This window comes from Fulmarus glacialis, unplaced genomic scaffold (assembly GCF_000690835.1).
Source record: "Fulmarus glacialis isolate BGI_N327 unplaced genomic scaffold, ASM69083v1 scaffold5297, whole genome shotgun sequence".
Lineage (NCBI taxonomy): Eukaryota > Metazoa > Chordata > Aves > Procellariiformes > Procellariidae > Fulmarus > Fulmarus glacialis.
In genome coordinates this window covers 1-23,126 of record NW_009221239.1, presented here as the reverse complement: position 1 = coordinate 23,126, position 23,126 = coordinate 1, and the positions used below count along the sequence as shown (strand labels likewise).

The 23,126-nt window shown below is 36.4% G+C and overlaps 1 protein-coding gene across 1 annotated transcript in view; it reads left to right on the top strand.

Moving 5' to 3' along the window:
• The window catches only part of NEK10 (NIMA-related kinase 10), a gene marked incomplete at its 3' end in the record, with an annotated part of 71,951 nt that extends 55,453 nt beyond the window's left edge, over positions 1 to 16,498 (top strand). Inside the window, exons 25-28 of the mRNA XM_009581023.1 lie at positions 5,463 to 5,676; positions 15,740 to 15,923; positions 16,011 to 16,097; positions 16,375 to 16,498. Of these exons, the coding sequence (XP_009579318.1) occupies positions 5,463 to 5,676; positions 15,740 to 15,923; positions 16,011 to 16,097; positions 16,375 to 16,498 (609 nt within the window). The remainder of the gene's footprint in view (positions 1 to 5,462; positions 5,677 to 15,739; positions 15,924 to 16,010; positions 16,098 to 16,374) is intronic.
• Positions 16,499 to 23,126: the final 6,628 nt, after the last annotated feature.

Sequence of the window (23,126 nt, the reverse complement as noted above, 5' to 3'; positions counted from 1 at the left end):
GAGTCACCATCCCTGGAAGTATTTAAAAGACGTGTAGATGAGGCGCTTAGGGACATGGTTTAGTGGGCATGGTGGTGTTGGGTTGATGGTTGGACTCGATGATCTTAGAGGTCTTTTCCAACCTTAATGATTCTATGATTCTATGATATGCAATATAGTTGCATACATGCAACTGGAAAACTCATGCCAGTATAGTCAGCACATTTATCCAACCAGTATAGACTTTATACTCAGTACTGAACAATACCAATGCTGTAGTTAACTCCCTACACATCAATTTTTTCCCCCCATGAAAAGATAGCATTTTGAGTCATTTTCAAGTGCAGTTTATGGTCAAGGAAGTAACCCTGTTGCAATATGTTATTTATAGATCACTGTGTGATCACCTTCATAGTTTTGTGTGTTTGTTTGACTGATAGAAATATGTTTCCCACTACCTTTTAATCCTGTTAGCAGGATAGCAGAGATAACAAAGCAGAGATAATGCAGTAACAGAGGAAAAGATGAGCCTGTGTTTGTTCCACTCACTCATCGCATATTTCTCTTAGCTATGGTTACATCTTCCTGGTGATAACATAATGTGTAAGGCAAAGTATAGCGAGTGAATTGGTGCACTTCTATGAGATTTAGCTCCCTTGATTTTTCCATTTTAGAAAAACTCCACTTAGCACAAAAATGCTTTTTCTTTCTCACTCAGATGTTGAATTCTATCTCTAAAAAACACTTTACTGTACAAAGACTATAACATTTTTATATTGTGTTTTATTGTACAAAAAGGTTTCTGTTATTTAAAGACCTTGAGGATAAAGGACAACAATGGGGAGGATAGGAGCTAATAGAACTAACATTTACCTTTAAGAGGTCCTGAAATGAATTTTAGTATTTTAAATATTTACAGATAATTGTAGTTAGAATAACTGACTTTATTAATTCATTGCTCGCTATTTAAGAATAATATAGTAATCCCAATGCATCCAGAAAATATCTTCCAGTCACATCATATCAGTATTGATATGTATTGCATTCTCTTACAAATTTTAAACACCTCTTTATCAGCGACTTAGATAAATAAAGTTATGTGAGTGTCTGGCCTTCTGTCTTTTCCTTCTTTTCATTCCTGATAGTGATGAGAAACTCTGTAATAGGAAGTTTTTGAGAGTTTCTCCAAGGCCAGCTCTTGCGTTATTTATGATTGCAGATACTGTGGCTGTATTAAACAGGTTCACTGAAAGTCCCATATCATCATAAGACTGGCTGCTATGGAGGCTAACTGGTTTAAATAGATGATTAAATAGGTATTTGCATGAAAACATTAAAATTAAGTTTTCCTATCACGTAAGAATTTTTCCGCTTATTTTAATAGCAGTGGGAATCATAAAATGTTTTTTAAAAAAATGTTGATTCTCTTACTATGGGTTAATCCTTAAATGAAATATTATATTAGGTTTTGGCTTATGCTTTCTGAGATATTTAGAAAGAATAAAGAACATTAAAAAAAAAGCAGTAATAATGAGATTTTACTTATAATATAGCTGAGGAAATATGAATGGAAATGAAGTTCTTTCCAAATGACTAAAGCAAAACACATATTCAGAGATGAATGTCATAAATAGAAAAAATAATTTATTGATAATGATTAGAAAAAACATTGAAAGCTTCATCTTGCAACTGTAAATTTGCATTTAGTGTTATCATTATTATTATTCAGTATTATTATTAAAATACAGTTTTATTGGATTAAGCTACTAAAGAAAGTTCTGGAATCACAATCATCAAAGTCTTTCAGAGTTGAACATCACTCTACTCAGTGTTTAGACATAAATAAATAATTTCTTTCTAGATGCATGGGAAATGGGTTTAGGACTTACCAGAAATATTTTATAGCTTACATCATTCTTGGAAATTTTGACCCATTTCAGTGGATTAAAATAAAAAATTAGAAAGAAAAAAATCAAACAGAACATTTCTTAAGGGTGAAAAACTTGCTTCTGTTTAAAGGAAGTATAAAATTTTAAGTAAAACAGATTAACAAAGTTATGAAAATTAATGAGACTAATCAACAGATTTGAGCAAATTTAAACAAAAAAGATTAAAATCAAGAAGTTCAAGTACTGTAAAACATTTTCAAAACTGCTACTTTAAATGGCAGTTATGTTTATTTAGAAAGTACTGTTTTAGAAACAATAAAATCATTCTGTGACACTTTCTTTAAAGAAGGGTGTTGGGTTAAGTGTATCTGTATGCTAGCTGGTCAATAGTACTCTGCAGGGAAATCATGGTAAATTATCAGATTCACTGGAGTTAACAGATTTAAGACAGTTCATAGTACATGCAGAACTGTCCCTATCGGCTTTCATGTCCTACACTACATACAAAATATTCTGGGGATTTAAAAATAGGCCTAACAGTATATTATTACTGTTACTAAACAGCTACCTAGGGTGCCTGAAAAAAGAACCGTAGAACTGTAAAGTAATTTAGGTCATCTAGTCCATCTGCTCAAAGCAGATACAATTAGATCTGGTTGGTCACTGCTCAGGGTCTTGTCTAACTGAGTTCTGAATATCTTGAAGGATGGAGATCCCACAACTTCTCTGGGTCCTCTTCAGTGCTTGTCTACCTTTGTGGTTAGAAGCAGTAGCAGTAGTAATAGTAATAGTAATAATAATCCTTATATCTAATCAGATTTTCCTGTGTTCTAACTTGTGTTTATTGCCTCTTGCCTTATCACTGTTAATCTCCGAGAAGGATCTGGCTCCATCTTTTCTATACCCTCCCATTATGTAGCTAGCAATCAGATCTCTGCATAGGTAGCCCAGGTCCCTCTGACAGCAGCCCTGTCCCATGTATCAACTGATCCCTGTAATTTGGTGTTCACGAACCTTTTGAGAACGCGCTCCATCTCATCGTCTAGGTCATTAATAAAGACATTAAACAGTGCTGGCCCAGTATCAATCCCTGGAGGATGCTACTTCCAGCCACCAGCTGGACTTTGTACTGCTGATGACATCTCTTTGAGCCAGAAAGTTCAGCCAATTTATCTACCTACCTTATAGTCCTGTGGATCCTGTGGGATATTGTGTCAAAGGCCTTGCTAAAATAAAGCTACCCACAGCATATGCTGCTCTCCCCTTGTCCACAGAGCCAGTAATCTCATCATAGAGAGCAATGAGTCTAGTCAGGTATGACTGATGTTTGGAAAATCCATCCTGGCTGTTCCCAGTCACGTTCTTGTCCTTTGTGTGCTTGAAAATTACTTCCAGGGGAATTTGCTCTATTATTTTTCCAGGGACTGAGGTGAAGCTAACTGGCTAGTAACTTCCTGGATCCACCCTCTCACTTTTCTTGGATATGCATGTGATACTCAACTTTTTCCAGCCTACAGGAACCTCCCTCTGATCCTTTCAGACATGATGAATAGTGGCATTGGCCAGTTGCATCAGCACCCTCAGGCTCATCTCACCTGGTCCCGTGGGCTTGTATATGTCCAATTGGCTTAAATGCTTCCTCACTATATTTTCCACTATGTGGTAATGCTTCATGCTCATGGATTCTACAGGTAGGCTCAGAGATCTGGAACACTTAAGGCCGAAGTTTCCCAATGGAAATGGAAGCAAAAAAGGGATTGAGTGCCCCAGCCTTTTCCATGTCCTTTGTCTCTAGATTGCATAGTGGGTCCACATTTTCCTTAGCCTTTCTAGTGTTGTCAATGTACTTATAGAAGGCCTTTCTTCTGCCTTCCACGTCCATTGCTAGTTTCAACTCCAGCTGACCTTTGGCTTTCCTAACACCACCCTTTGGGCAATATCTGTATATTGTTCCTGTGTAGCCCACCCCTGCTTCCTACATGCAGGAGTGGGCTGTTCTTGTGCTTTGAGGTGTCCCTGAAGATTAACTGCTTTCCCTTTACCTTCCAGGGCAGTCTTCCATGAGATTCTAGCAGAAAGATCCCTGAACAGGCTGAATTCTGCTCTCCTGAAGTCCTGTGTTGTGACCATACAATCTGTCTTTCTCACTTCTCTCAGGATTTTGAACTCCACAGTTTGATGGTTGCTGTAGCCGAGGCTGCCCTCGATCTTCACACCCCTGTCTGGTTCTTCCTTGTTTGTAAGCAACAGGTCTGGCAAAGTGCCTTTGCTAGTTAGCTTCTGAATCACCTGCACCAAGAAATTGTCATTAACAGATTCCAGAAATCTCCTGGATTGCCGTATTACAGCCATATTCCCCCATCAGCAGATATCAGGGTGATTAATAGGCCCCAATGAGTAAGAGTGCCTGCAATGATGAAGCTTCCTCCATCTGTCCAACAAAGGCTTCATTGACTTCCTCTTTGGTTTTGGGTGGTTTATAGCAGGCATCTACCACAATGTCACCCATGTTGGTCTGTTCCTTAGATTCTTACCCATAAGCTCTTGACCACACGCAGCCAGGTGTTGGACTGCAGGTTGCATCCACCCTGACTTGAGCCTTTGCCCCTCACTGGAAGAGTTGAGGAGAACACCACCTTGCCCCCCTGCCCTTCACACTTGACCCTAGTGCTCTGTAGTCACTTTTGGTATGTTCAGGTTCAACCCTGATAGTGTCATTCATGCCCATATGAATGAGCAGTAAGGCATAATAGCCCAAGGGCCAGATAAGTCTTGGTAGTATTTCCACAATGTCCTGAATCCAAGCACCTCACAAGCAACGGGCTTCACAATCGTCAAATCAGATCAAGTAGATGGGTGCCTCTGTTCCCTCAATCTCAAATGACTGTCAGCTGCTGCTGCTTATTTGTGATGTAGACATTTGATTCAGACTCACCTGACTCTGGTGTTTCCTCTGTTAGGTCTTTTTCTTCCTCGCTTGTTCCCAGGTCACTATACCTTGTATATCTGTAGGCACAGGAAAAGCCTTCTTTCTGTTGGCAGAAGTCACAAGTCTCCAGCCTACCTCCTCTTGGGATCCTCCATCCACTGCTCCTTTGAGGGTAATTTCTAGGTTTTCCTCCTTTGCATTGTTTGGGGTGTCTCGTCTCTGCAAAGTCTCTGTGACAATCTTCTTGTTCTCCTGTAAATACTCCTGACAGCACACTCATCTCCTTCACAGCTGCTTTGTCCAGCAGTGCAGCACCTTGACCAGAGCACAGTCCCCACAGGGGAGGCCAATGTCTCCCCTAGTTCTAGGAAGAGGCACCAGGTACTCCCTACTGTGTCTGGGGGTGCGCAGCAGCAGCCTCCCTTAACAGTTCTGTCTGGATCGGTGCCTCTGAAGTGCCAAGGATAATTGTTCCAGCTGATACCAGAGACTGTGCTCTGTGGTGTGTCAACACCAAGGCTGCACAGTGTCAAACTGTCCCACGCAGGCTTGAGCAGAGTGCTGGCCAGCATGACTTGATAAATACCAATGGAGAAATGCTGCGGTACTAAACAGTTTTTTAGAAAGACGTAATTAGCTTTCATTAGAGAATGTTCTTTCTGTAGATGCTTGACTCCTGATGCAGAGGCACGTCCAGACATAGTGGAGGTCAGCTCACTGCTGTCTGATGTGATGATGAAATACCTGGATGTTTTATCCACCTCTCATCTCATGTTGGAGAAGAAACTGGATCGGGAGAGGAGACGAACCCAGAAGTACTTCATGGAGGCTAATCGAAATGCAGTAACCTATGACCATCAGCTTTCCATTTTATCACAAGTAAGCACATGTATTAGGCTTTACTTTTTCTTATCATTGTTTACCATATCTGAAAAAATAAGGTACAACAAAGCAGGAAATAAATCAAAGTGAAAAGACCCATCTTCTTAGAACATTTTTCCATGCAGGCTCTTTAATTTATTTTTAAAGAGGTATTCATTCATTTTTTGTGGACATGCTTATGCAGGAAAAATGACAGTATCTTAAAACCCAATATCATTCTATGTTGGAAAATGGCATTGTTATGGAGGTACTTGCAGTTTTGATAGAATCTAATAATGTTTAATTATTACTGCACACTTGTGAATGGTTTGTGAATAGGAGAATATACACTTGGCTAGGGTGGAACAAAGGGATAATCTTGTGTATGATTCACAAACAATGACACCTAGAAAATGTAACCTGTGCAAATATAATTTTTAATTACAGATTGCTAAATAAAGAACAGTGATGCTGATAAGGTACTGGCTAATGCTTTCTTACTGTCTGATACGGTTCTGCAGAAATACTTCTTAAAATTTTTCCATTTGCTTCAGGCTGTGTTTTAAGCACTCTTCATGAAGGACATCAATATTTCACAAAATGAACCAAACTTGTATATGATCTCAGAGAATTTACTAAAAAAAATACAAGGACAATGCTTTTGTGTAGGAAAAGCTCACTGTGAAAATTATTGTTATGGTAATTATGAAGCAAAGTTATAATTTACACAGCTACTCTAATCTGTTCAGCTATTGTATCTCTCTTAGATTCCTTTTATCAGGGCTCAGTAGTTTGCACTGAAGAACCTCTGTGTAGGAAAAAGGTTTTCAGGAACACCTGGTTTCAAACTCATGGATTATTCTTTTTAATGCGTTCTTTGTCTTCACCTTCCTGGCCAAACATAAGATTTGTAGAAATTATTAATTTTTTTTTTTTCCGGTAGTTTTTTGACCTATCAGTCCAAGTTCATTATTTGTGTTATACCATTTTTTTCAATAAAAAGGATGCCAAGAACTTCCAGAAAAACCTCAACAAACCACTGTCATTTGGAATGTAAGAGATACTGAGATGAAAGAAAGATACAGAGTGCAGTTTATAACTTAAAACTGAGCAATTATTTTCCATGGTTTTTGAGTTTTCTTACCCTACACATTTGGAAGCTTGTTGTATGCCATTATTTTTTCATATCTTGATATAGGTGTTCTCTTGCATAACTGTGGTGAAATTTGCAAAAAAAGGTACTATGAATGCAAAGCTGCTTGATTTGGGATTTCAATGCAATTATCCTGTCTTTGAGAGAAGAGTGCCCTATTCAGACGCTTGTGTGATATGGTAGAACTAATAGCTTTACAATGAAGATGGAGTACTTCTGTTTTGTACAAATACTTGAGAAATACACCTATCTACAAAACAAGAAGGAAAATGTCTCTGTATTTTGGGGGATGATGGCTAGTCTTCTCAAGGAAGGAATGCTGTAGTTCTAGTTCCACACCAATGGATATTTTATTATGTATATTAAAAGAAACAGGTACAACAGGAGGATCTGACAAAGATCCAGGACACTACAGAAGCTGAGAGGACTATGGCTCGGTAATGAGAAGTGGGAGACCTAATTGTGTGTCTTTGCTGTAAATAAGATAGAATAAATCAGGCTTGGATCTTTCAAATTTCAGAGGAGTGCTACAGGGCTTAGAAACAGAAGGAGCCATGTTGTTTCCTTGTTCCCAGTATTGTAGGAAATTTTTATGAAGTTTATGAGGATTTCTAATAAAGAGGATAATTATTCCTGAAAAGTTTAACTTTTGAAAAAAAGACAATATTCTGACTAAAAGTACTAGGAAGAATTTCAAGCAGCTGTTCTTGAAATAAAAACTCTATGAGGTATGGACAACCTAATTCATCTTAGTCAAGGCCCCAGCGATTCCATAGCCAGGTAATTTGTCATTTTTCCATGATGACAGAGAATTCAGTGTTTCTGCCATGTAGTTCAATGTTTTGTTAAAGTCAGCTATCTTATACTTTGTTTTCTCTCTACTGAAATGTACTTATGGCCTCCTTTTTCATCCCATATTGTGTTATATAATGTTTCTGAAATAAAGAGTGTACTTTCTGTCCTGGTTTATGGAACTAAGCAGCAGAGATCTTTTGGAGCCAGAGTGGAATCTGTTTTATAAATAGTTTAAGACCGGTATGGAAGCTGATACATAGGCAATTGAAAGGCAGGTCAGTAGATGATGTTGGAGAAGTGTAGTTACCTTGCCTGATAAGTATAGCATAAAATCCATGCTTGAAAATAATACTAATAAAAAAGAATCATTATCAGTTCCCCACATAAATTCTTATTTTTCCTTGTTTTCCATAGAAATTGTTGTTTATTTAAGAACAGAAGAAGATGTGTAGGGATGAAAGGTATTTAGTAGAGTTAGTATGTTCAGTTCTGAAAGGTTAAGATTGCTGACATAACACAGAGTACAGAGGACCAAAACAAGCAATAATAATAATAGTAGTAATTACCTCTCACATAGTACCTTTCATTTCAAGCTGGTCAATATTGTATTTTCATGCCCTGGGTAGGAAAAGGAGAGAAAAAAGTAGTTTGGGTAAGGTCACCAAACAGACCAATGGCAAAATTGAGTTTTCTGTGTTCCAAGCCAAATCTGAGTCTCAAAACAGTAGTTAATATAACTAATAATGAATGTATCTTTCTAATATTTTCCTTTAAAGAGATGGGAGGGTAGCCAAATAATAATTTGATTGCTTTTCTGAGGTATATAGATTTGAAAAATTTAGACATTATTTTGCCTGTTTGCAAAAAGCTGAAAATAAGTAATTTTTATTACTTTCGAAATATGTATTTGAATACATGGGCATCATCTGTTATTGTTTCATATACTGCATATATCCTGAAGTGTTTTTCACTTAGAAATAAGGCTTAGAAGCCCTTGATAAGCCAGCTTGTTCACATACTGTTTGACATATAAATAGAATAATTTTTTTCTCATTGCCAGATCTTTAAGTGTAAAATATCAATATACCTAAAACAATATAGAATGATGAATATTGAGATCTGTCCTATATTTTGAATGTGGGAGAGAAAACTGTAAGCGTTATAATTGGAGGCTGTCAGCTAAAAATATGTAACAAAATATGAGCCTTTTGTACCTCCTGCTACTCTGTGCAGCCAGGTAGTCTATCATGTCTGCCCGTTTTTAGTATATTCTTTGAGAGTAAATTCCTTTTCTCAATATCTGAAGTTCTGATCTGTGCATATGGCACACATGTTCTGTCACATTCTTTCTCTATACCGGGTTTTTGTAATACTGTGTTCTTTGGGAATTTAAGCTTATTTTAATTTTTGTATTAATAGTGTCACTAGAATACACATTTTATTTTTAAATCCTTATATGCAAATCCATGTATTCAAATGAAGTTCCCAAACATGCAGAATAATAGGAGACTAAGATGCTTAGGTAATGGAAAAGTAGGTGCAACTTTTGTTTCTGAATGTAGTGTGATCTAAGGAGTGGCTCCACATCCAGCATTTGTCAGGGCTAATAGGCTGTCAGAAGTCATTAACAGTGCTTGGTCTGAGCTGGTCCATTTAGGTCACCATTAGCTGAGTGCTTTGTCCTAATGTTCAAATGCACAAGAATGCTTATTAACAAGGTTGCTCTCTGCATTTTTCTGTTTTCACACTTGAACTGGTAAGTCTTACCCTAACCCAGCATGCTGAAGAGCATGGCATATAGGCCCAAGGTGAGTCGTCTTTCATCTAGATAGGATTTTTAGCTGCAGGTCAACACTGGCCCTCCCAGACCTGGATCTGCAGGTATGAAGGTATTGTACTTCTGGTGGACTAGGATGCTACTGCTAGGAGATATATTCTGATTATTCTGCTTGCAGGCAGCTTGGTTACAGCCTATGCTAAGAAGCCTGCCTGGCTCTCTCCCTTGCAGAAGCTGTTCAACTATTTATTGGCTGGAAATAGTGAAAGAAGCAGTATAGCAGTTTCCAGACATCTAAACTAAAGAACCTGGCCAGACCTGAAATGGCTGATGCAGTTTCCAGTCTTCCATCTGTGGCATAAACCTTCATAATCCACCTGTAGATAATTAAAAGTAGATTGTGTTATGTCTTTTCTAGATTGGTTTAGAAACATGAATAGTGTATCTAAAGTCTTGAGAAACACTGGGATTTCTTTGTATGCCCTTTCTATCACAAAGACCCTAATGTAAATAATTGTGAAGCATTTTGTAGGAATACCTGTAAATACAGAGCATGCTACTGCTCCCACTCTTCTTTATCCACAGGAATGGATTTTCTTTATCCCAATCTTTTTCTTCATCCACAGGGATGTGTGGCCAAAGGGGGAAGGGTTAAAGCTCATGGTTTAAGAATCCATACTTCTGTAGCTACCCTGCAGGCTACTGGCAACTCTTGTAATTAAAAGCAGCCATCAATTTCCTCAAGTTTTTATAAGAAATGAGGACAGGATCACAGCTCTCTGAAAGGCAAAGAGATTTAACTGCATTTTCACCAAGTCATTTCCCCCATACCCAAATTCAGTTCTGCACTGTTGGCAATTGTTGTGCAAATAATCATCTTAGTTTCTAAGCATCACCACATGCATTACAAAGTTGTGCTTAATTAGCAATTCAATTTGAATTAATCTTTTTTTTTTTTTGTTAACTCAGAAAAAGACATAAAGATTGGATTAAAGTTCATTTTAAGTTCCTCTTTCTTTGTGGCTCAATTCAGCCAATCAATGCATAAAAGATTTTTTTTCTTAAAACAACTGTGTATGAATGCAGCAACTGTTTTTGTATTGGTTGTAGCAAAGAGTGTGTTTGATTTGAAAACACTTAGGATGCAACAGGTTATTAATATCGCAGCAATATATACCAATCTTTATGTTAGGTTAGAATATTCAATTCCTATTTTTATTAAAAATTGATTATGAAAAATTTTATAAAAAAATTCGGGTGATAGTGCCTGTCTGTGCACTGCTGCATGGAAATGAGTGAGGACTTAGGAATGTCATGAGAGCTTAGCATTCCACAAATTGTTTTCTTCTTCCACCTTTCACGCCATTGATTTTGTTCTGACACTATTCTGTTTTGGCATTTATGTAGCAGGTACTGGAATTAAAGTTTAAATGTTAGAAATTACAGTTGGTGTGATAAAAAGAAAGTAACCTTTTTAGATTTATACTGTTTATGTTTGGAGAATAAAATAATTATGCAAAAAGTGTTTTGCAGGTATAATTTTTTTAACAGTTGCTGACTGTAGGAAATAGTCATCACAGCCAAGTTAGTACCTGTGAAAATGTATGATCAAACTATTAAGGACAGCTTCAATTTGTTAGTGCGTCAAAGTACTTTAATAGAATCACAGAATATACGGCAGGAAGAGTTGTGAGAGATTGTCTTGTCCATCTCCAAACCTTAGAGCTACCTGCCACGCCTGACAGGTATTTGACCAGTCAGTCATTAAAATGTCAAGTGCTGGAAAGTCTTTCCCAAGGCAAACTATGCCAAATTAGGGAACAGTTTGGAACCAGCAGAAATGCAAAAACTGTCTTTACAGTCAGCAATCACATGTCTGAATGAGTCTTTTTTTTCCATCCGAAGATAACATCTGGAAAACCATGAGGATGTCTGAAGCGCTGTCAGAAGATAATTGGAAATCCCGGGCATGCCCATAGCTCATATACACTGAGCTATATACTGTATCTGCAGTTAGTCTGATGCTTTCAGAAAATGTTCGTCTTGCTTTGTGTGCTTGACAGAGTAGATGTGTATGTCTTGTTTCCAGGAGATATTAGATGGACATATGAATGTGCACATATGGGATGTATTTGACACTTGGGATTTTCAGACCCACTCTTAAGTGTCATGTAATTGCTCTGAAAGCACTAAGTCCAGAACGTCCCCAGAACACCGCAGTTACTGAGCACATTCAAACTTGTTACATAGTGCATGAACACATATTTCTCTCTGCAGGATCCCAGATAGATGCAATAGTTGAACACTTAATTACTGTTAGATGGTTTAAAGTCTAACCTAAATTTTACTTGTTGCAGCTTAAGCTGCTTACTTTTTGTCCTCCCCACAGTGGAAATATATGAGAGTTATTTCTTTTCTCTTATATATCTCCCCTCCATAATTTTTTTCTTTGGACTGAATAATCAAATTCCATCAGTCTTACTTTGTAACTTGTGTTTTGTAGACCTCTGATTATTCTCATTTCTCTCCTCTGCTGTCTCTCCACATTTTTTAAGTGTAGTGTTCAAAACTCGACTCAATTACTCCACCTGAGAACCTTACTGGTACCAAGTAGAAAGATTACACAGTTCTTGGAGATGACGCTCTTTATACATACCAGTATGATGTTTACCTTTTCATAACAGCATGGTATTGTTGAGTCATGCTCTGCTTCTGATCCACCAAAATCCCCATATCTTTTCCTGCAGAGGTGCTGTCTGACCGGTCCTTCCCCAGTCTGTGCATTTGTACAGTTGTTTCTCCCTGCTCACAGAACTTCGCATTCTCCCTATTTAAACTTCATCAGTTCTTTCAGTTTCTCCAGTTTGTCAAAACTTTCTTTGATACCTATTGTCACTTGCATTGACGCAACTCTGTGTATGATGTCTGTGCTGTAATATATGATGTGAATGTATCACAGTCTATACACATTTAATAGTCAATCTATCCCTTTATGCAGATTATCATTGTAATTCAGTGACAACATTGAATGATTTTGGAACAAGGTCAGAAGGAAGCCTAAAAAATTGTGCTTGCTACCCATTGTTTAACAAACACTCAAAGTAGTTACCAAGTTGAGTACAATATGTATGGTCAATTGTACAGCCAACTGATTTTGTCTAGGTCACACTTCCCTAGCTTTCTTGTAAGATGTCATGAGAAACATTGCCAAAAGCCTTACTGAAACCATTATAAATGACATCTGCTTCTTGTTCCCAGCGCACAAGAGCTGTTACCCTGTTAAAGAAAGAAATATGTTGGTTTAGTATGGTTTTTTTCCCAACAATTTCATGTTAGCTGTTACTCATTTTATTGCTATCTTCTAGTTTTTTACTATAGTGGAAGTAGTTTAATAGTGGAAGTAGTTCTGTTTTTTTTTTCTTGAAATAGAAATTCAGTTGACTAGTATAATGCTGTAATTACTTGTCTCTAATAAAGAAGATTAATTAAACACTGTTTGCAAATGCCACTAGAGAGCTCTATATTTCTTGAAGACAGAAAAATTAATTCTTCTGGACAGCAATATGGCAAAACAGAGCTAAACAAAAGATCAATATCTTTATTTTAGTTAAAACTTTTTTTTTTTTTTTTGACAGTGTTAATTTCAATTTATAAAAGATTAGATTCCTGTCGGAAGTCAAAAAGACCCAGTTAGGTTTCACTTCTCCAAAAATAAAGTATATCTGATTTTACAGTGGTAATGGTGACCAATGAAGAGAGAGACAGTGCAAGTGTACAGGATATGGATGAAGAGTCTCAGCTTCTCTGAGAGAAGGTTTTTCTTCATGGCTGGGACACAAATTTCAAGTTTTTCCAGAGAGGCTTTTGCTCAGTCATAAAGATGAATTCTGGAAGAAAAATTTAATTGTTTGTGATTTGAACATTTTTGCACAGGGTCTCTTTTCCACTTAGATTTCCTTTTGATCTGTGTTCGTTTATACTAGAGTTTGTTTCAACAAAGGTGGTGAAGAATTGGACCCATGGGGAAACTGAGGTACTAGTTGATTATGAAAATGTGAAAATAAACTGGATCAACTGATGAAGTCTCCACAAAGATTTGTAAAATACTGGACTCTAGAATAAAGTGTAGATATGAGCACAGTTCAAATGAACATATATCAAACTCATGTTTCAATGTTTGTGATATTTTGAATATCCCACTGTTTAATAGATTTCTTCAAAGGATAAGTATCTGTCTTTCTGCCTATCTGAAAGAAGTCTCTCCAAGGATATGGAAGTGGTTGTTTCAGGGTATTGGAGAATACTTTCTCCATGCTTTTGTCACAAAATTATGTTCTTTATATCCTTATATTCTTATGTAGGTCCTTATTGTCCCACTCCAATGTTGAGCAGAAGTGGCATTGAACTCGCATCCAAGCCTCCTCCAGTCCATGTACTTTTGTCCTCCTAAATCAGTCAGGCATCCTACTCAAAAGAGAAACAACAGTATATAATCTCACTTTTGGAAATTATTAGCTATTGTCTAGGTAGGGCAAAGTATATCACAGTAAATTTATATATTACTCTCAGATTAGTAATGAAATACTATATTTCTCAATGTTCAGATATTATGTAAATGGACTAGATTTTATGTATAGACAGGTTATAGATTTACAATTTATAAAACTGCTATAAGGCTTTAGGATACATTTCACTTATCTCTGAACAGTTTCTGTAGCAGGTGTGATCATTATTTTTATCATGAGGTCTACAGAATTCAGCTCAGGCATTTCAAACAGGTTTTGTTTCTTGATGTGGCAGTTAGATCTGACACCAATTGGTAACAGCAGTCTTTCTGATCTTTTTTTCCCCTTAGCTCCACTTGATTTACAAGTTATTGTTAACAATTAGTCATTTGAGTGTGATGTTCAGTCTTGGCAATGTTGAAAGGAGTTTTAAGTTTGAAATGTCCATGCAGTTTGACCCTTCTCTCCCTTTACTTTGTTTTCTTTGATGTAGAACAGGTGAATTGGTTCTCTTCAGTAATTGTGCACTTACTGTTCAGGGCACAATAAGCGTGCTCATATGTCGTGATTGGACTACTCTCTTTAAGTCAGCTTGAGAGTCATCCTTAGTGGTTGCCATGCTGTGCTACACTGCAGTCACTGCTATTGTGGCATCTTGCACATAAGCTCAGTCCAGTATTTAAGTGTAAATTGATTTTTTCCCACCCAAATTTGAAGAGAAAAGCTTGACAAGCCATCTCTTACAAGTTAAGTTATAGTTTTGGGAATAGAACAAAAGATGAGGAAATAACTGAAGCAGACCATTATGCAGGCAGAGATATAGTCAGTGCTCAGGGGTGCAGTTAGGTTGCTGAAGGAGGAACGGTTTTCAGAATGCACCCATTCTGCTGTGTCCCAATAAGGTCAAAATACTTCATGGGAAAGACTATTTTCTTAGATACAGGTCAAATTGTCTTTGACACACTTGGTAAGAATATAAGTATTTAGGAATGTATTATCTCCTGAAATTACTTTAATATTAAATATACTTATTTGTTTAATCTGATATGTTTATATAATTTATCTCCTGTTCTCCTTTATCACACTTTGCTCTGACAAGATACAGTAAAAAAGCGCATGAATTTATTTACACACAACAGAAATAATATGAGAAGACTTGGAACAATATATAAAGAGATCATAAAAACAGTCTGTTTTCAAAATATGTTGCATTAAAATAGAAGCAATAACAGGGATCAGGGATCTCTATTCTTTTCAGAAAAGCTATAAACAATGACAACAGCAGAGGCAGAATTTTGTAGTCATTAAAGTACCTCTTGCTACGTTTGGTCAGTTCAGTCTTGGGGAGTCTCTCTGGCATCACATCATATCAAGTTCACTTCATATTTTACTACCATCTTGACTGTTGTGCAGGTTTTCTATTTTCCAGAACTGGTCTGCTGTTTACGATCTAAGCTGGAAGAGAGTAAATCTACCATTGTTTGTATCAGGGAAACCTACTATCTTTGTCCAGGTTTTTTTTTGTGTGTGTTGTTTAGTATTTCTTTCTGGTATGGCATTTGTTTCATTTTTTTCACTTTCAGTGCTTGTTATGAAAAGACCTTCATCAAGAATGAAGGTGCCTTTTATGTAAAGGCTAGAAACAATTTGTTTAGATTAAGAGTTTGAAAGTTCTGCTCTAAATTTAGAATCAGTGGCTGAACCAGGTACGATGTAGTCCTGGACTAACAGCTAAGTGGGAACAAAAAGTGCATTTTTATGTGTGAGTCTATACACTTTGATTTGCAGGTTTTCTAATGAGTGCTAGATAAGGTCAATATGTAACATTTCCTTTTTGTTCTTTATCGTCAGAAAAATTACGAGAAGTTGAGTCTTCATAGCAGCAGCAGTGGAGCAGCCAGTTGCAAAAGTGAATTTTCAGAAAATACTGACCTTCCAGCTGAAAGTTGTCAATCTGCATGTGGAAAAGATGAGGAAAGAACATATGAAGAAGTCCTGGTAGAGGATCACAGCACTTTAGAGAACTCTGAGAAAGGTAGTCATTAGCAAAAGAAGCATTAGGAGTACTATTATGCTGGTCAGAGTTGGGTTAAAGCTTCTTTGCTTTCATTTTTATGTGCAGATATGTTCTCTGAATTAGATGATGAGCTGGATGTATTGGACAATTCAAGCAGCTCCAGTTCAAGTCATTTGAAAGAGTCTGCTATTGGTAAGATTCCTTAAGAATGAAGAGTACACTGCTTTCTAATAGCAAAGTAGTTGTTTATTCCAAAATATTAGGCTATTTCATGATTTGTTGCAAGTTCATTATCTGTTGTGGGTCCTAAGCAAAAGAAAAATAAAATAACTGTACCTCTGTGGCAGCCATTTCCAGTATAATACATTTTGCATCACATTTTCTTTGTGTAGCTTGTCCCTATATTTTGAAGTAATGCCTATGAAAACTCGAAAATTTCTGGGCAACTTGACAAATAAATTGTTTTTAGATTTGAAGCACAAGATAACTAGCATTGATAAGAAACAGAAGGAAGACTGCGAAAACTTCTGTCTCAGTAAAAATAATGCTATACAAATGAATAAATGGAGTGCCCTGTTAGAGGGTGTAAAAAAGTAAGTTGAAAGAGGCAGGCTTTAGCTGTCTAGATGAATTCACTAAATGGAATTGAAGGAATGCTTGATGATTAGATTTGAATTAGGAAGGGATTATGTGACAAAACACAGCATTAATTCTGCCTGTAGTTATTTATGGTAATCAGATAGGAAAGCACCACCCGTGTTGGGTGTTATCTTCATTAATAGTTTTTTGGATTATACGCTAAATATGAAAATTAAAAAAAAAAAGAGAGATGTGAAACATCTGCAACCACTGTGAGATATCTGCTAAATTCTGAGCTACCATTATCTACCTATTAAATGGGATGGGATTCTGATTAGAGGAAAATCAAAGATTGGCTGAGCAAAATTTGAGATTTCCATTCATCCCATGAAACTCTGACAGAAAATCTGTGGATGATTAAGCTGTCCTTTTAAAAGGTGAAGGGAATGTGGTCTGAAGATTAACAAATTTTATTGTTTCAGGGTCCCAGACTTCAAAACAACATAGAATAATATTACTTTATCTTAGTAGTGCGGTTTGCTAGCTGGGTTTTCTTCAGATTTTGGCCCAGATACTGAAGAAATATGACTGCTTTTAATTGAAATGTCTAACCATTAGTGCAGGGTAAATAAATGATTTGATAATTCTACTTAAAATCCAATAATATGATTTGCTAATTGTAACTGGATAGCCTGCCATTCTAAAGGCTGGAGGACCTGTGGCTAGCCAGCCCTGAGTTTGTAATCAAGGTTTTTTTTAAACAACAACAAAAAGAAAGCAAAAAAAAAAAAAAGCTTTTTCTTTGTTACTTTCTTGTGCTAAAAGAGTAACAAGAGAAGCTTACAGGTACAGGAAAGCCTAGTCTGACTGTGGGAGGGGGCGGCATAGAAGGAATGTCTTGAGGAAAAGCAGCCTGCAGAGGCAATGTTCTATTTTGCTGTTTATACTGAAGAATAACACACTGTGCATCTCCCAGAAATTGAATTCTTTGTGGGCTAGTTCAGCATTGTACACAGACATTTGAAATCTTTGTGTGGTTTGTAACTTGCCACACCCAAAGTGTTCTTGGTAATGATTTCCTTGTTGTTAATTTTTCTTTGTTAAGATTTGGACATTAAAAAAAATCAATTTTTTCTAATATTTAGATATTTTTGTGCCAGATTTCCGTTGATTTAATGAAATATTTTAACTGGAAAGATCCACTCAGCTCCTATTAATCCCAGTAACTTTAATCAGCATTTCTAGAAGTCATTGCCCATTTTCCTCCCAGCATAGAGTTTAATTGGTACACAGATACTGCAGGATTGCTTTTTCAGAAAAATAATTCTGCAGTCATACATTCTTAGATCACCTGTAGTTTCTACTTAATGTTGAAGTTAGCATTGTAGATCAGTTGTAATTAATGCTGGCAATTTTTTCTTCTTTTCAGGGAAAAAGAAAAGATAGCTTTTTTAAAAAGCATTATAAATTCAGGATACCTGGGTATTGCTTTGGTTATGCTCCATTCGTTGCTAATAAATGGCTAACAGTGTATGAATTATCAGCCATGGTTTTGTCAAGCATGTCAGCATTACAGGGGAAAACATGACCAACTTTCATCTAGCTAACAGGAAAGTGTGAGTTTCAATTACGGGTATATTGATCAGGGTCTTGAAAGGGTTTGTCTAATCATGCTGCCATCACATCACTTTGAGAGAAAACATGATCTGCAAATGAAAAATATTGCTCTATTTTAAAACTGGGGTGGTATTTTGTAAAAAGGTGTGATATACTGAGTTATTCAGTGGCACAGAAACTGGTATGCATGTGAGTGACAGCGTAATAGTGGTTAGCTTTTTTTATAGTCCACTAATTGTCATAATATCTTTAATAATTTTACATATCCTGTGCTTTTCAATTATGCTTGAAGAAAAGGATTATTGTTCTTAGTCTAGACAATGTAATTCTACAAGATCAGCTCCTTTATCAACTCCTAAGATTGCCAAATGCAAGGTATGTAGATTCTGGAATAGTTGTTTATGCTACTTGAAATGATTAATCCTACAGGAGCAAGATTCTGTACATTTCGGAAGTGTAGAGGCAGTAGGGGGAGATGCGATTTTTTTCCCTGAGGTCCTTATAATTTGAAATGATAAAGACTGACAGAGGATAGGGACATATTAAGTCAAAAAGCAACAAAGAGTGATGGCATGATTACAGCTTATTAGTTGCATTATTTTTCTTATTTTAAAATTAAGAATGTTCCCAACTTTACCTAACCTTAGTCATATTTAAGGGGTTTGTACTTGGTTTTGATTTACAGTGTAACTGTATCTGCATTTGTGATGGTAAACCAAATAGCAGGAAAATATGTGGTGTCTTTTAGTGCATAGTAGTCCAGTAGAGCTAGTATGTTAGCTGGGTGAGAGAGAGTTTAAAAGTTTACTCTATGTCTGGGAACACTTTTTGGAAAATATTTTTTGTTTCCTTGAATCATGTTCGTTTACCCTGCAATCAGGACAATGTCCTAAATACATTGAAAGACTAGTTCTGTGTAAAATATGCTATTAGAAAACTCTAGTCCCTAGGATTTTATGTAGTTGCCCTCTGACCTTCCTCACAATAAAAAGGTAAGCATACAATAGGTCCCTTTCAGAATTGCTCAGCTACTAGCTTTTCATGAGGCTAAGAAGTCTCAAAGCACAGTCCTGTTGTTGTGCTGTATCTTGCTTAGGAGTTTTTCTGTTACCTCATAATTTAATATATGTCTCCAGTATTTGGAGGAATCTCTGAACTTATCTAACTTATGATCAATAAGCAAAGACGTTGAGATTCAGGGCTTCTTTTCTTGCCAAAATTTCTGCAATGCAATAGTATTCAGAGTTACCATGTAATGAAGAGACCACAGATGTGTCAGAAGAATATTCTAGTGATGTAACTCTGGAAGGGTCTCCTATAACTTTCTTTGAGCTTTTAGAAAAGCAACTTATTTACACAGTACCAGGACTTGTGTCTTGTGCAGGTAATGTTCAAAGTAGTCAAAAGTACCGAGTTGAATCACTGGGGATTTTTGGAACTAGGATACTCTCAAAATAGGAACGCTGCATGTTGTACGTAGCAAATGATTGGGCTCTGAGTTTAGGTCATCACTTAGCTCCAAATTTAACTATTTTTGAGGATAACAACAAACACATTCAGTAATGTCATTTGCTGTCTGGAGCTAATAGTTTCATTCAAAATGTGTAATTGCAGGCAGCTACCTTATATCTTGCAAGTTCTGTGATCATAGAGTGGTGTGTTTGGTTTTTCTTTTTTTTAATTCAGACCAGTTGTATTCTTTGGTGGATTTGATGATTTGAGAATATATTTCTTCTTTACATAGGATGTTTAGATAGTTTGGTAAGTCTTAGGGGTAAGATCTTCTCACATCTGTTATATATGGTTCTTTAGCTTGTGAGGGGAAAGCTTAGGAAATTTGTTGAAAATTATTATTGCATCAAGAAACCCATAATTTGCACAATGGGCTGTCTGTGAAGAATTTTGGAGATCAGTGTTTTTAGGCTTGTTTTTCCCAATTTGACTTTGTCTAAAATTCAGATTTCTCTTGAGACCTCAGTGTAATGGGACTTTGTTGAAAACATCAGCTAGAACAAGATCTGCTGAGACCTGGTTTTCCTGTATAGTGCTTGAGTTAAGCTTAAAGTATGTTTATGGCAACTTCTATTGCTGTACATGTAGTCACTGCCTATGAGCAAAAAACTTAATTCTGTTTGCTCTGCAAAACAGCTTAATTAACATGGTTTGGACTGTCCATTCCATGTAGTGATCTACAGGGCAGCCTACTAAGAGTATTTTGTATAAATAAAGGTAATTTGACCTTTCTTCTGAAAAAGTCATTAAGCCGTCATTCAAAAAACCACTTCAATTGCTTCCATTTCATTCAAGGAGATGGATTGAAGTTTTCTGCTAATGTGAAATCTTGATTCAATTCTCCTGTCAGTCTGATCAAACTTGAAAGGGTTTTCAGAGGTTTTTTTTAGATACCAGTGAAATGAAAGTGAAAGCCAAAAGTTACTGCCTTCCCAGGTTTTTCTGAACTTGTATCACATTATAAGCCCTTTTCTTGAAATTACATGGTTAGGTGCCTGCAAGAGAAAAACACTAAACTGCATATTATAATGTATTTCTATGATTTGCAATGATGTCAATGCATGTTATGAAGTTAAAGCCTTAGAAGTTGCTTTAATTACATCAGCTATTAAAGACCGAAGTAGCAGTTGGAAAAATGCTTGATGCCTCATTCGAGATATATATCTTCATAAACCTGTTCAGAACAGGGAGGCTGATGAGCATCAAAAGCTTTGGCTTTTGTGCGTCTTTCACATTCCAACAAGGGTGGGCACAAAACAGGAGAGAGATGGAGGATTTATATTTCATTTTCCTTGAGATCACCTTGAACTGAGAAATTCCCTCTTGCAAGGCATTTGAACAAAACATATGTTGCCTTGATCTTCCCATCCACGTCAAAAAGGAAATATGGTCCAGGTAACACCTTGGGCTGAACTATGCACTATGTGCTCCATGACTTATGTTAGTTAGCTTTCCTGTGTATCTGTGTTGTTTCTTACTCCCTGTCTGACTTTATATGATTAGCATAACTCTTACACAAAAGACTAAGGATTATAACTGAAGTAATTAGTGTTCATGGGTGTGTGTATACAATGTTTTGATTAATGTTACAATGATTTTTAGATGTCCGAGTCTCCTCGTGCTTAGTTATTGAAGAAGTTATTTCAATGTATTTTCATAGAGACTCCTCTCTCAGTTGTAGCTGCTCAGTGCGTCTCTAACATAATAATAATAAGCAATAAAAATGGCACTGAAGGGTGTTGGCTATTGTTTACTGATATTCTGCATCATGATTTTTTTTTAGCATTAATAAGTATTTTCCTAACTTTAGCATATGAATCAGAAAATATTGCATCTCTGCCATGTACAGTGAGTGGTGAGACAGACTCTTTGGTGTGAAATATCATGCACTTGTAAATACTCTCATAAGATGGCAGATTAGCAAGTCAAATGTGGTGAGTCATCAAACTGATCAAGAAAATTTGGATATGAGCCCTTTACTGATAGAGAGACCATTTATTTGAAACAGCCAAAGGGTATAGTATTTCAAATCCAATTTTGTATATGAATGCTTTGAAAGGGGAGCTGTTTTTAAAATTCTAGCAAACAGCTGTGTTCGAATTTAGCTTTCTAGCCAAGTGGCAATCTGTTACAGATTTTCTCACATATATTCCCATAATATATTACAGTTTTTGTTATAACAGAGCATCTGAGGTTGTAACTCAAAATCCTTACCCCACGCAACATGATTTAGGTTCAGTCAGGCTTCTACTTTTGTATTTGTATTATTGTGTTTGCATCTTAAGCAGGTGAAATATCTGTTCCTTGAATAGGCACAATCATATTTTTTTCATTTCCAAAGGCCTTCTTTACTTTCTAGACAGCGAACACTGTATTTTCCTATCTATTTTCCTGTCTCAGTGTTAAAGTTAATTGAAGTATCTTTGCTTCTATAAGGGCCTAGTTTATTTGCTATTACGTAAATCAACTACTCTTACCAACCTTCTTTTGGGCTAACTACTAAAGAGTTTTAGTATCTATTTTGCTAAGCGAAGCATTAGCAAAGAATAAAATACTGTTTCTTTTTTCTTTCGTTCTGTCTGTCTGTGTGTCATCCTTTTAGAGGGACAGATTTGGCCTAAAGATGTATAATTTCTTTTGGTTTTAAAATGAATTCTGTGTGACAGTTGTCAGTCTCCTTCAAGATTTTTTTTTTAAATTCAGAGGATCTCAGAAAAGTAGGAAAAGTAGAGGCACTATATTTCAAAGCACAACAGAAAGTATGTTTGAACACAAAGAAAGGTTTAAGACTCTCAGAAATGTGTTTGCTCTCTGAAAGTCCTCTACTGTTGCTATAGAACTAATATAACTGCTGTAACAAGACCAACAATGGGAAAACTAGTGTAAGTAAGTTTGGCATAAAATCCTTTTTTTCTTAGCTACTCTTTGAGTGATTAGATGCCTCTGTTCTTGTTTTATGACAATGTTTGTGGTGTTACTACTGTAGAAAAACATCTCATGTAGACAAAGATGCAGGATATTATATTAAAATGCATTAATTTTACAGGAAAATTGTTGTAGAATTTCCTAATCTTACTACTCAGACCTTCAGTTAGCCAAAATATCTTTTGATTTAAACATACACTTATTCTTCATTCAAAGTGAGATACCATTTGTAGGAGAGAGTGGTCTCATATGTCAAAGTTACCATCACAGGGATGGTTTTACAGGAATGTTTTAAGAAAAATGCTTAAGACAAATACTTGCTTTAAGACAATGCTTTCCAAGTGCATAAATAATAAATATATCATCAAACATTACCCCTCCTTCACATTTTCTGGCACTATGCAATAAATGACATCAATGTTTGGGTTCACTTTTATTACTGATTAGATGTTTGACCAATAACTGGTCATACCCCTGTCTTCAAGGTCTTAAAATTAGTGGGATTGTTTAAGAAGTAAGGTATTGCATATGTAGTAGTTTGAACTACTCAGGCCACTCGGCCCCCTGAGCTGTAAGACAGGGACGGCG